At 61.5% G+C, this 11,317-nt stretch overlaps 1 gene segment (V, D, J or C); it reads left to right on the top strand.

Annotated features, from left to right (window-relative positions):
* Positions 1–1,373: 1,373 nt before the first annotated feature.
* Positions 1,374–11,247, top strand: LOC113223232. The segment is given in 7 exon segments: positions 1,374–1,691; positions 6,915–7,223; positions 7,413–7,733; positions 7,819–8,142; positions 8,228–8,551; positions 10,482–10,759; positions 10,844–11,247. Coding segments are annotated over 6 exon segments (1,524 nt in total).
* The last annotated feature ends 70 nt before the right edge of the window (positions 11,248–11,317 follow it).

Here is an 11,317-nt window from a genome sequence, read left to right as displayed (position 1 = left end):
AGAGCAGGGCAAGAACGGACATGGGGCTCGGAGCTGAGCAGGACTGGTGGGCCCCAGGAGGGAGACACAGAGGACCTGGGGTTCTCGAGGCTGGCAGGGGCCAGAGATGGAGCCCCAGCTGGGATGCCATCCTCCTTCCTGGGGGCCCACTCTGCCCAGCCCCTGCAGCCTAGCACAGCTTGGGGCATTGGATAGAACTGGGAGAGAGCAGGCCAGAGGGCTCTCACTGAGGCCCCTGCCCCCAAATGCCCACAGCCTGGGGAAAATGAGCAGGTAGATGGGGGGGCAAGTGGAGCCCCAGCCACACCCACACAGTGCACACAGCCTCACCAGGGCCGGCGGGGGCAGGAGGCTCGCCACCCCTGCTGTGGTTTCTCAGAATCATGGGTCCTTCCAGGGAACTCAGCATTTCCTCCTCACCCTCCCACACGGCACCTTTCCCCAGGGCCACAAGCAGGGCATGGGGGCTTTGGACAGCCTGGGAACAGGACACTCACACCCAGCCTGGATTCCCTGAGCCTCACATCACAGCCCCTCCAGGGCTCTGACAGCCAACAGCCCTTCCGGGGTCTTCCACACGTGCTGAGCATCCCTCTGAGGGTGCCAGGCCTGACAGCCCCTCTCCCTCCACAGGACCACCAGCCCTGGGAACCCGGGGTCCTGGGGGCAGGGTCCCAGTGTCTCCCTCCCCAAAGGTTCTATACACCCCTCCCCTCCCCGGTGGCCACTCCATGCATGCTGGCCTCCAGGGACAGGCAGGCCAACGGTGTGAAGGAAATCATCTCGCTCAGGCCTGCAACCAGGGACAAATGCCACGGGAGCCTCCAGGAAGGCCACCGAGCCCGAGCCCAGCCTTCATGTGCCCACACCCACCCACGGCATAGATGGGTCATGGCGTCCCCAGCCTCCAGCAGCTGCAGGGACCTTGCAGAGCCACCAGCCACCTCCGCCCAGCTCCCTGCCAGCCCCTGGCCAGGCCCCCGCCTGTGTGTGCTTGCCTTGAGGAGCAGCCCAGCTGGGGACCCCCGGCTGCAGGACGGTGACCTGGGAGTACAAGGTGAGGCCACCGTGCAGGGTGCCAGCTCCAAGCAGGTCATGGGGACGAGGGCTGCGGCCATCAGGAAGCCCTGCATGCACACCTTGGACACACGGCCCCTGAGGGCCAGTTCACCTTAGTGCGCCTCATTCTCCTGCACAAGAGAGCCCCCATCCTTTCTTCACAAGGCTTTTGTGGGAGCGGAGGTGGCATTGCCCAGTGCCTTCTCCCTTTCCCAGGCAGCGGGACCCCGAGTTTGCTGACCGGCACCACCAAGCCCAGGCAGGCATCAAGAGTGAGAGTCTGGGAGGGGGGCAGGGGCCCCGGGGTGGGGACTGAGAGGGCAGAGAACCTCCCCCAGCACTCGGCGTGCGTCCGTAGTGAAGGAGTGTCACCTGAGCCCCCGCTGTTGCTCAATCGACTTCCCAAGAACAGAGAGAAAAGGGAACTTCCAGGGCGGCCCAGGCCTCCGGGGGTTCCCACCCCATTTTTAGCTGAAAGCACTGAGGCAGAGCTCCCCCTACCCAGGCTCCATTGCCTGGCATAAAAATAACCACCATGGTTACTGATCATCTGGGAGCTATCCAGGAACGCGACAGGGAGCCGGATGGGCCACACCAGCCATAGGCACCACATGGAGAACCCGGCACTTCAGGTATCCCAGGCCACAGGGGACCCAGTCGAGGGGCTGGCCCAGGCCACAGGGAACCCAGTCGAGGGGCTGGCCCAGGCAGCAGTGAGGGAGCGGCTGCCTGGGCCCCTGACCGGGAAGGGACTCCTGGGCCACCCTCACAGCATAAACCAAGCTTCTTGGTCACTGCACGGACTCTAGGCACCCCTTCCCCGCGTGGGGACACAGGAAAGCTAGAAACAGCCTCACACCGACCTGGAGAAGGCAAGGGCCTGGGACAGAGCTGGGCCCAAGACTAAAAAGGTCAGAGGCCCCACGCTGGGCAGGGCTAGGCTGGGTGCAGACTGCCACCCCCAGGACAGGGACAGCCAGCCCAGAGCTGGGAGGGAGGGTGGGTAGGCGGCAGCAGGGATCTGTCCTGAGCTGCACTGCATGACTGGCGGATCTGGGCAAGTCGGAGGGGGATGGACTGAGTGGACTCGACAGACAGGGACTGAGTGGGGCTTGGCTGAGTGGACTAGACAGGCAGAACAGACTGAGCTGAGGCAAGCTGGGTGGGCTGAGAGGGCTACCCTGTCCCTTTAGAGGATAGGCTGGCCAAGCTGAGCTGTACTGAGCTAGGGCAATCGGGGCTGGCCCGGGCCAGGTGGGTTTAGCTGAGTTGAGTGGGTGGACTGGGTAGAGTGAAATGATCTACCCTCAGTTGAGCCAGGTTTGAGCTGGGTTATTCTAAGCCCTAAGTTGGACTGAGCTGGGCTGAGCTGGACTTATCTGGGGGGCAAGGCAAAATCAGGCTGAGCTGAGGTGGCCTGCACTGAGTGGTCCAGGATTGGGTTAAGCTCAAGTAGGCTGACCTGGACTCGACTGAAATAAGCTGGACCGACACAGGAGTAGGGACAAGCTACAGTTCTCTACCTAGGATACAAGGGGTGTTCGTGGACTATCTAGACTGAATGACACCAAGCTAGGGTATTACCTGCTGAGCTTACCTGAGCTGGCCTGGGCTTAGCAGGGCTGCACTGAGCCGGGCTGAGCTGAGCTGAACAGACCTGAGCCAAGCTTAGCTGGTTAGGCTAAGTTGGGCTGAGCTAAATTGGATTGAGCTGAGGAGGGCTAGGCTGGATGAGAGACCTGATGATGGACAGGGTTAAAAGCTGGAGTGAGCAGGGCTTAAATTATTGAACTAAATTGGGCTGGGGTGATCTAAGTGAGTTCAGCTGGGATGAGCTGGGCTGGGCTGAAGTGTGCCAAAGTGAACTGGGCTAAACTAGGCTCACCTGAGTGGACTAAGCTGGGCTGGGCTCAACTGGGTTCAGCTGAACTGTGCTGGGTTAGACTAAACTGGGTTCAGCTGGGCTGAGTCAAGCTGAACTGGACTAAGGTGGCCTGGCCTGGCCTGAGCTGTGATTGGAAGGGCTGAGCTGAGCTGAGCTGGGATGAGCTGGACAGACCTGAGCCAAGCTCAGCTGGTTGGGCTAAGCTGAGCTAAGCTAAATCGGGTTGACCTGTGGAGGGCTAGGCTGAGTGAGGGATCTGAGATGGACAGGGTTAGAAGCTGGACTGAGCTGGGGTTAGATTGCTGAAGTGAGTTGAGGTGGGGTGAGCTAAACTGGATTTAGCTGGGATGAGCTGATCTGAGCTGGGCTGAACCAGGCTAGCCCTGAGTGGGCTGGGCTGGGCTGGGCTAACCTAGGTTCCGCTAGGCTCATATGCACTGGGCCAAGCTAAAGTGAACTGAACTGAGCTGAGCTGCGCCAAACTGGGTTCAGCTGGGCTGGGCTGAACTGACCAGAAGCGGACCTGGATGGGCTTAGCTGGGCTGAACTAGGCTAGCCTGAGCGGGCTGAGCTAGGTTGGACTGGGGTGGGGTGAGGTGGGGTGAGCTGAGCTGAGCTGGGCTGGGCTAGGCTAACCTAACCCAACCTAACCTGGGTTCAGCTGGCCTAGGTTGGGCTGGGCTGGGCTAAACTGGGTTCACCTAAGATGTGCTAATATGGGCTGGGCTGGGTCAGGTTGAGGTTAACTGAACTGGGCTGACCTGGGCTGGGCTCAATTGAGTTCACATGGGCTGGGCTGGCCTGGTCTAAACTGGGTTTGGCTGGGCCAGGCCAACTGGACTGACGTGGATGCAGCAGAGCTGAGCTGAGCTGAGCTGGCCTGGCTGGGCCTAAGCTGTGACTAGAAGACCTGGGCTGAGCTGGACAGACCTGAGCCAAGCTTAGCTGGTTGGGCTAAGCTGGGTTGAGCTAAATTGGGTTGAGCTGGGGAGGGCTAGGCTGAGTGAGTTAACTGAGATGGACGGGGTAGAAGCTGGAGTGAGCTGGGCTTAGATTATTGAACTGAATTGGGCTAGGGTGATCTAAACTGGGGTCTGCTGGGATGAGCTGACTGGGGCTGGGCTGAAATAGGCTAGCCCTGAGTGGGCTGGGCTGGACTAACCTAGGTTCAGCTGGGCTCATATGGGCTGGGCCAGGCAAAAGTGAACTGAACTGAGCTGAGATGTGCTAAACTGGCTTCAGCTGGGCTGAACTAAGCTAGCCCAAGCGGGCTAAGCTAGGTTGAACTGGGGCGAGCTGGGCTAACTTAACCTGGGTTCAGCTGGCCTAGGTTGGGCTGGGCTGGGCTACACTGGGTTCAGCTGAGATGTGCTCATATGGGCTGGGCTGGGTCAGGTTGAGGTTAACTGAACTGGGATGAGCTGAGCTGGGCTCAACAGAGTTCACATGGGCTGGGCTGGGCTGGGCTGGCCTGGCCTAAATTGGGTTTGGCTGGGCCGGGCCAACTGGGCTGAGGTAGATGGAGCTGAGCTGGCCTGGCTTGAGCTGTGACTGGAAGACCTGGGCTGAGCTGGACTGTCCTAAGCCAAGCTTAGCTAGTTGGGCTAAGCTGGGTTGAGCTCAATTGGGTTGAGCTGGGGAGGGCTAGGTTGGGTGAGGGACCTGTGAGATGAACAGGGTTAGAAGCTGGACTGAGCTGGGCTTAGATTGCTGAACTGAGTTGAGCTAAACAGGGTTTAGCTGGGATGAGCTGATCTGGGCTGGGCTGAACTGAACTGTGCCAAAGGGAACTGGACTGAACTAAGCTAGCCCTGAGTGGGCTGGGCTGGGCTGGGCTAACCAAGGTTCAGCTGGGCTCACATGGGCTGGGCCCGACTAAGATGAACTAAAGTGAGCTGAGCTGTGCTAAACTGGGTTCAGCTGGGCTCATATGGGCTGGGCCAGGCTAAGGTGAACTGAACTAAGCCGAGCTGTGCTAAACTGGGTTCAGTTGGGCTGGGGTGGGCTGAACTGACCAGAATTGAACTGGGCTGAACTAGGCTAGCCTGAGCGGGCTAAGCTAGGTTGGACTGGGGTGAGCTAGGTTGGACTGGGGTGAGCTGGGCTGGGCTGGGCTAGGCTAGGCTAAGCTAACCTAACCTGGGTTCAGCTGGCCTAGGTTGGGCTGGGCTAAACTGAGTTCAGCTGAGATGTGCTAATATGGGCTGGGCTGGGTCAGGTTGAGGTTAACTTAACCGGGCTGACCTGAGCTGGGTTCAGCTGAGTTCACATGGACTGGGCTGGCCTGGTCTAAACAGGGTTTGGCTGGGCCAGGCCAGCTGGGCTGAGGTGGATGGAGCTGGGCTGGACTGAGCTGGACAGACCTGAGCCAAGCTTAGCTGGTTGGGCTGACTAAGCTGGGTTGAGCTAAATTGGGTTGAGCTGGGGAGGGCTAGGCTGGGTGAGTGACCTGAGATGGACAGGGCAGGAGAAGCTGGAGTGAGTTGGGCTTAGATTATTGAACTGAATTGGGCTGGGGTGATCTAAACTGGGTTCTGCTGGGATAAGCTGATCTTGGCTGGGCTGAACTGAGCAGAGCTGAACATAGGTGGGCTGGGCTAAACTGGGCTGAACTGGGCTGCTGGGCTGGACTGGGTAAGCTGGGCTGAGCTGAGCGAGGCTAAACTGAGTTGGGATGGGCTAGGCTGGGCCAAACTGGGTTCAGCTGAGATGGGCTAATATGCGCTGGGCTGGGTCAGGCTGAGCTCATCTGAACTGGGCTGTGCTGGACTGGGCTGAGCTGGACTGAACTGTATTCAGCTGGGCTGGCCTGGGCTAAATGGAGTTCAGCTGGGCTGGGCTGGGCTGAGCTGAGTAGGATTAGTTGAGCTGGTCATAACTAGATTTAATTAGCTAGGCTAGACTTAGCTGACTAAGCTGATCTGGACTGTATTCATCTGTGTGAAGTTGGGGTGAGGTGGCTATTTTAAGTCCAGCTTTGCTGAGCTAAACTGGACTGGGCTAAATTGAGCTGGACTGACCATTCTCACCTGGCTGACTAAGAGGAGCTGAGACAGAAGCAAGCTGGTTGAGCTGGCTGGACTGAAATAAGAGTTTGCTGCCTGCGAGGGGAGGTCCTGGGCTGACCTGGGCCAGGCTGAACCAGGTTGGCCTAAAGTGCACTTCGGAGGGTGACACCTGCAGTGGGCCAGTCTCAGCTGAACTTGGCTGTCCCGGTGGGCAGAGTGGGACTGGATACTATGATTTTCGGGGTGCCTAGGGCAGACTTCAAGACCAAGCTAAACTGGGCTCCAGGGGCAGGATGGGCTGGCGACTTGGGGCTCCGGGCCAGGGCTCCGGGCCACGCTGTGCAGACCACAATGTCTGGGCCAGGGTTCTGTTGTGGGAGGGACTGCCCTTGGCATCAGGGCAAGTCTCCCCGCCCTCCCCTAGAGGTCAGGAGTAGGCAGAGCACCATGGGCGTCTGGCAGGTCAGGGGAGGGCTGCTGCATTGGGGAGATGGGGGCTCGGCACTCGAGAGCCCGAGGGGCTGAGACCACAGCCTCGGGGGATGGGAGTCGGGGTTGGAGGGCAGGCAGACCATCCACCATGAGCCCAGAGAGAGTGAAGGGGGAGGGCTCTGGTGTTCCACGTCCCATGGGGTCCCCGGGTTTCAGCCTAGGGGCATGGCCCAGTGCCTCTGCTTCTGAGTGCCCACGCTGCAGCGCCTTGATGGGGACGCTGGGGTCATCCTGGAGGCACCCTCTTCCTGAGCCCATCCTGAGGATAGTGGCTGAGCAACAGCTTCTGGTGGGGGAACGGCGGCCCTGGGAGGTGCCCTGGGCCGGGGGCTTGTGGGGATAAAGGCCCGAAATGAGCCTGGCCATCTGGATCCCTGGGCTGCCACGGGGTCCCTAGCTCCTCCATCCAGACCCCCAGGCCGGATGGGCCCTGGCCCGAGGCTGGCACTGACTAGGTTCTGTCTTCACAGCCTCCATACAGAGCCCCTTCGTCTTCCCCTTGATCCCCTGCTGCAAACACATTCTCTCCAATGCCACCTCCGTGACCCTGGGCTGCCTGGCCACGGGCTACTTCCCGGAGCCGGTGATGGTGACCTGGGACGCAGGTTCCCTCAACAGGAGCACTATGACCTTACCAGCCACCACCTTCACGCCCTCCGGTCACTATGCCACCATCAGCTTGCTGACCGTCTCGGGTGCGTCGGCCAAGCAGATGTTCACCTGCCGTGTGGTGCACACTCCATCGTCCGCAGACAAAGAGGTCAACAAAACCTTTGGCGGTAAGAGAGGGCCAAGCTCAGAGACCACAGTTTCCAGGAGTGCCAGGCTGAGGGCTGGCAGAGCGGGCAGGGGGTGAGTGGGAACACCCAGCATGCTTGGGGACCCGGGCCAGGAATGTGGGGACAAGAGGGAGGGTGCACAGAGCCCAGGGAGGCCAACAACCCTCATGACCATCAGCTCTCCCCCAGTCTGCTCCAGGGACTTCACCCCACCAACCGTGAAGATCTTACAGTCATCCTGTGATGGCGGTGGGCACTTTCCCCCGACCGTCCAGCTCCTGTGCCTCATCTCCGAGTACACCCCAGGGGCCATCAACGTCACCTGGCTGGAGAACGGGCAGGTCATGGAAGTGAACTCGCCCACCCCTCCTGCCACGCAGGAGGGTGAGCTGGCCTCCACACAAAGTGAGCTCACCCTCGCCCAGAAGCACTGGCTGTCGGACCGCACTTACACCTGCCAGGTCACCTATCAAGGTGAAACCTTTGAGGACAGCACCAAGAAGTGTGCGGGTACGTTCCCACCTTCCCTGGTGGCTGCCACAGAGGCCAGAGAAGGTGGCGGGCGGGCCTCACACAGTCCTCCGGTGTACCACAGATTCCAACCCGAGAGGGGTCAGTGCCTACCTAAGCCGGCCCAGCCCGTTCGACCTGTTCATCAGCAAGTCGCCCACGATCACCTGTCTGGTAGTGGACCTGGCACCCAGCAAGGGGACTGTGAATCTGACCTGGTCCCGGGCCAGTGGGAAGCCCGTGCCCCAGGTCACCCCAAGGGAGCAGAAGCAGCACAATGGCACGTTAACTGTCACGTCCGTCCTGCCGGTGGTCACCCAAGACTGGATTGAGGGGGAGACCTACCAGTGCAGGGTGACCCACCCCCACCTCCCCAGGGCCCTCGTGCGGTCCACGACCAAGACCAGCGGTGAGCCACAGGCAGGCCAGGGTCGTGGGGAGGAGGGAGGGAGCGAGCGAGCGGAGCCTGGGCTTGACCCCACGTCTGACCACAGGCCCGCGTGCTGCCCCGGAAGTCTATGTGTTTGCAACACCAGAGAAGCTGGAGAGCCGGGACAAGCGCACCCTCGGCTGCCTGATCCAGAACTTCATGCCTGAGGACATATCGGTGCAGTGGCTGCACAACGAGGTGCAGCTCCCGGACGCCAGGCACAGCATGACGCAGCCCCGCAAGACCAAGGGCTCCGGCTTCTTCGTCTTCAGCCGCCTGGAGGTGACCAAGACCGAATGGGAGCAGAAAGACGAGTTCATCTGCCGTGCAGTCCATGAGGCAGTGAGCCCCTCATGGATCGTCCAGAAAGCGGTGTCTGTAAATCCCGGTAAATGATGCACTCCTGCCTCCCTCCCTCTCAGGGCTCCATCCAGCTGTGCAGTGGGGAGGGAGGCCAGACCTTCTGTCCACTGTTGCAACCACCCCAGGAAGCCACCCCCAATAAACTGTGCCTGCTCAGAGCCCTGGGTACACCCATTCTTGGCAGCGGGCAGGGCTGTGGGCAGGGGCATCTTGGCACAGAGGAATGGGCCCCCCAGGAGGGGCAGTGGGAAGAGGTGGGCAGGGCTGAGTCCCCCCAGGAGAGGTGGTGGGAGGAGGTGGGCAGGGCTGAGGCACCGTTTCATCCGTTTGTCTTCGTGTCAGGGGTATTTGTCAAACAGTGTATCTGCAGGGACTCATCACAGATACCCTGGGCCCTCTCTGCCCCTACTCTGGGTTCACCCCCTCCAAGGAGTCCAAAGACCCACGGGAGGTCCTCAGGGAAGGGGGCAAGGGAGCCCGGCCGCCACGGCCCTCTCTCTTGGGGACTTGGCTTCTACCCCCCTGGACAGGAGCCCCTGAACCCCTAGGTGTAGATGGGCACACAGGCCCCTCCAGGTGGAAAAACAGCCCTAAGTGAAACCCCCACACAGGCACACAGGACCCCATACAGCCCTCCCCCAAGTCTGTGCCACTGCGGTTCGCCTCTGCCCTGCCCCGCCTTGCAGAGCCCCAGCACAGGGGCCAACGGGGCCGAGCCCACTCACACCCCACAGCCTCCACCACCCTGCCCTGTGGGCACACCAGGCCCAGGTCAGCACCCAGGCCCCTCTCCTACTGCCCCTCCCCTGCCCCTCGGTCCATCCTGAGTCGGCCCCCAGGGAACTGCCAGCCTCACACACCCAGTCACACCCAGTCACGCCCACTCAAGGCACAGTTGTGCATGTACCAGGCCCCATAGCAACTCCACAGCGCCCTGCACCACCACCAGGATGCCAAAGGCACCCCACACATGGTCACAGGTGGCCCACACTCCGCCTCCCATGCTGCCTCCAGCCAGGCTACTCCCAAGCACCTCCTCTGAGTCATACCTGGGCCACTGGATCCCAGACAGAAATGGAGGCCTCACATGGTGTCCTCCAGTCCAACCCTCCCTGTCACCCTGTCAAACACAGGATGGATGCACCCCAGGACCTGGGCTCCATCCCACTCCCCCTCTCACCCACACCAGAATCCCAGAGCAGGCTACATGCCCCTCCCAGGCCTCAAACCCACGGGTGCATCTGACACCCCCAATCCAAACGCTCCCCGTGGTCATGCATACCAAGTGCACAGCACCCACCAAATCCACACAGAAACACAGGCGCTGGGCACCCCGTGAGCACAAAGCCCCTCCATGTCTGAAGACAGTCCCTGCACACCGCCACAGCCATGCACTCACCTTCACTCATCCCGGCCCATCTGCACCCAGCTCCGGGCCGGGAGCAGCAGAAAGAGGTGTAAGGGGCCGAGGCTGGACCTGCGCCTGCTGGTGGCCCGTGACCAGCAGGCAACTCAGGGCATTGGGGAAGGGAGTGGAGGGGACCCAGGGCAAGAGGAGCCAGAGGGACCAGGCTGGTAGGCGGGGCCGGGCCAGGGTAGGGCCAGGATAGGGCCAGGAGGCCGCTCTGGACTCCCACAGGCCTGGGCTCATAGTCCACACCAGGACAGCCCCTCAGAGCACCCACGCAGTGAGTCCCAGGTCTTGGGAGCCAGGCTGCAGAGCTCACGCATCCTCCCGAGAGCCCTGAGTGAGGGGCCACTCCTGTGCCAAGGTGCTGGGTCCTTCTCTGGGGAGGCGGTGGGGTCTAGAGAGAGGAGGAGTAGAGGTAACCCGAGAAGCCGTAAGGAGCAGAGGGAAAATGGGGCCAGAGTGGGGGCCCACAGACGAGAGGTCAGGAGTGGTCAGCCTGGTCCTGGGCTGTTGACTGACTCGGGACCTGGGTCCCCACCCTCAGGGTTGGCTGGCGGCTCTGCGCAGTCGCAGAGGGCCCCGGATAGGGTACTCTGCCACTCCGAACAGCAGCAAGGGCTGCCGAGAGCAGCAAGGGGCTCTGTCCCCGACCACCGCGGCCACTGTGGAGCCGGGAGGGCTGACTGGCCAGGTCTCCCAGAGCTGGACGTGTGCGTGGACGAGGCTGAGAGTGAGACACTGTGGACGTGGACTGGCCTCTGCATCTTCGCCACACTCTTCCTGCTCAGTGTGAGCTACAGCGCTGCCATCACACTCCTCACGGTGGGCACCCACCTCCAGGGGCCAGGCCAGGGCAGGGGGCTGGGCAGAGCCAGCAGAGCGCCCTGACCCACGCCCTCCCCTCAGGTGCAGCGGTTCCTCTCAGCCACGCGGCAGGGGAGGCCCCAGACCTCCCTCGACTACACCAACATCCTCCAGCCCCACGCCTAGGCCGCGGGCCACTCGCGCTCCACCAGGCCTAGCTGCTTCTCTGCCGGCACCTGAGCCTCCCTCGGGCTGTGCCCTGCCCTGGGTGGGAAAAGGGAAGAAGACAAGAAAAGGGGGCGCAAGGTCGCTACTGTGGGCTGATGGCCAGTGAATCTGAGCCCAGAGGGGCCCGCTCAGCCGCAAGGTTAAAGGTGCCGACAGAACCACCAGTCGCAGCCCCCACCCCAAAGCAGTGTCCGTCCCTTCAACGGAGTCATCGAGGAGGGGGTGGCTGCTGGCCGTTGTGAGCTCATCCCAGGCCCCTGGGTCTCAGGGTCACTCCCATTCTGACTGTACAGTCACCAAAAGCCAAGGAGGGCCCAGCACCCAGCCCAGGACACAGCTGAGTCTGCG

The sequence above is a fragment of the Piliocolobus tephrosceles genome, unplaced genomic scaffold (genome assembly GCF_002776525.5).
Source record: "Piliocolobus tephrosceles isolate RC106 unplaced genomic scaffold, ASM277652v3 unscaffolded_39973, whole genome shotgun sequence".
NCBI classification, from domain to species: domain Eukaryota; kingdom Metazoa; phylum Chordata; class Mammalia; order Primates; family Cercopithecidae; genus Piliocolobus; species Piliocolobus tephrosceles.
Note: the sequence above shows the minus strand (reverse complement) of the source record. Positions and strands in the feature narration are given on the sequence as shown.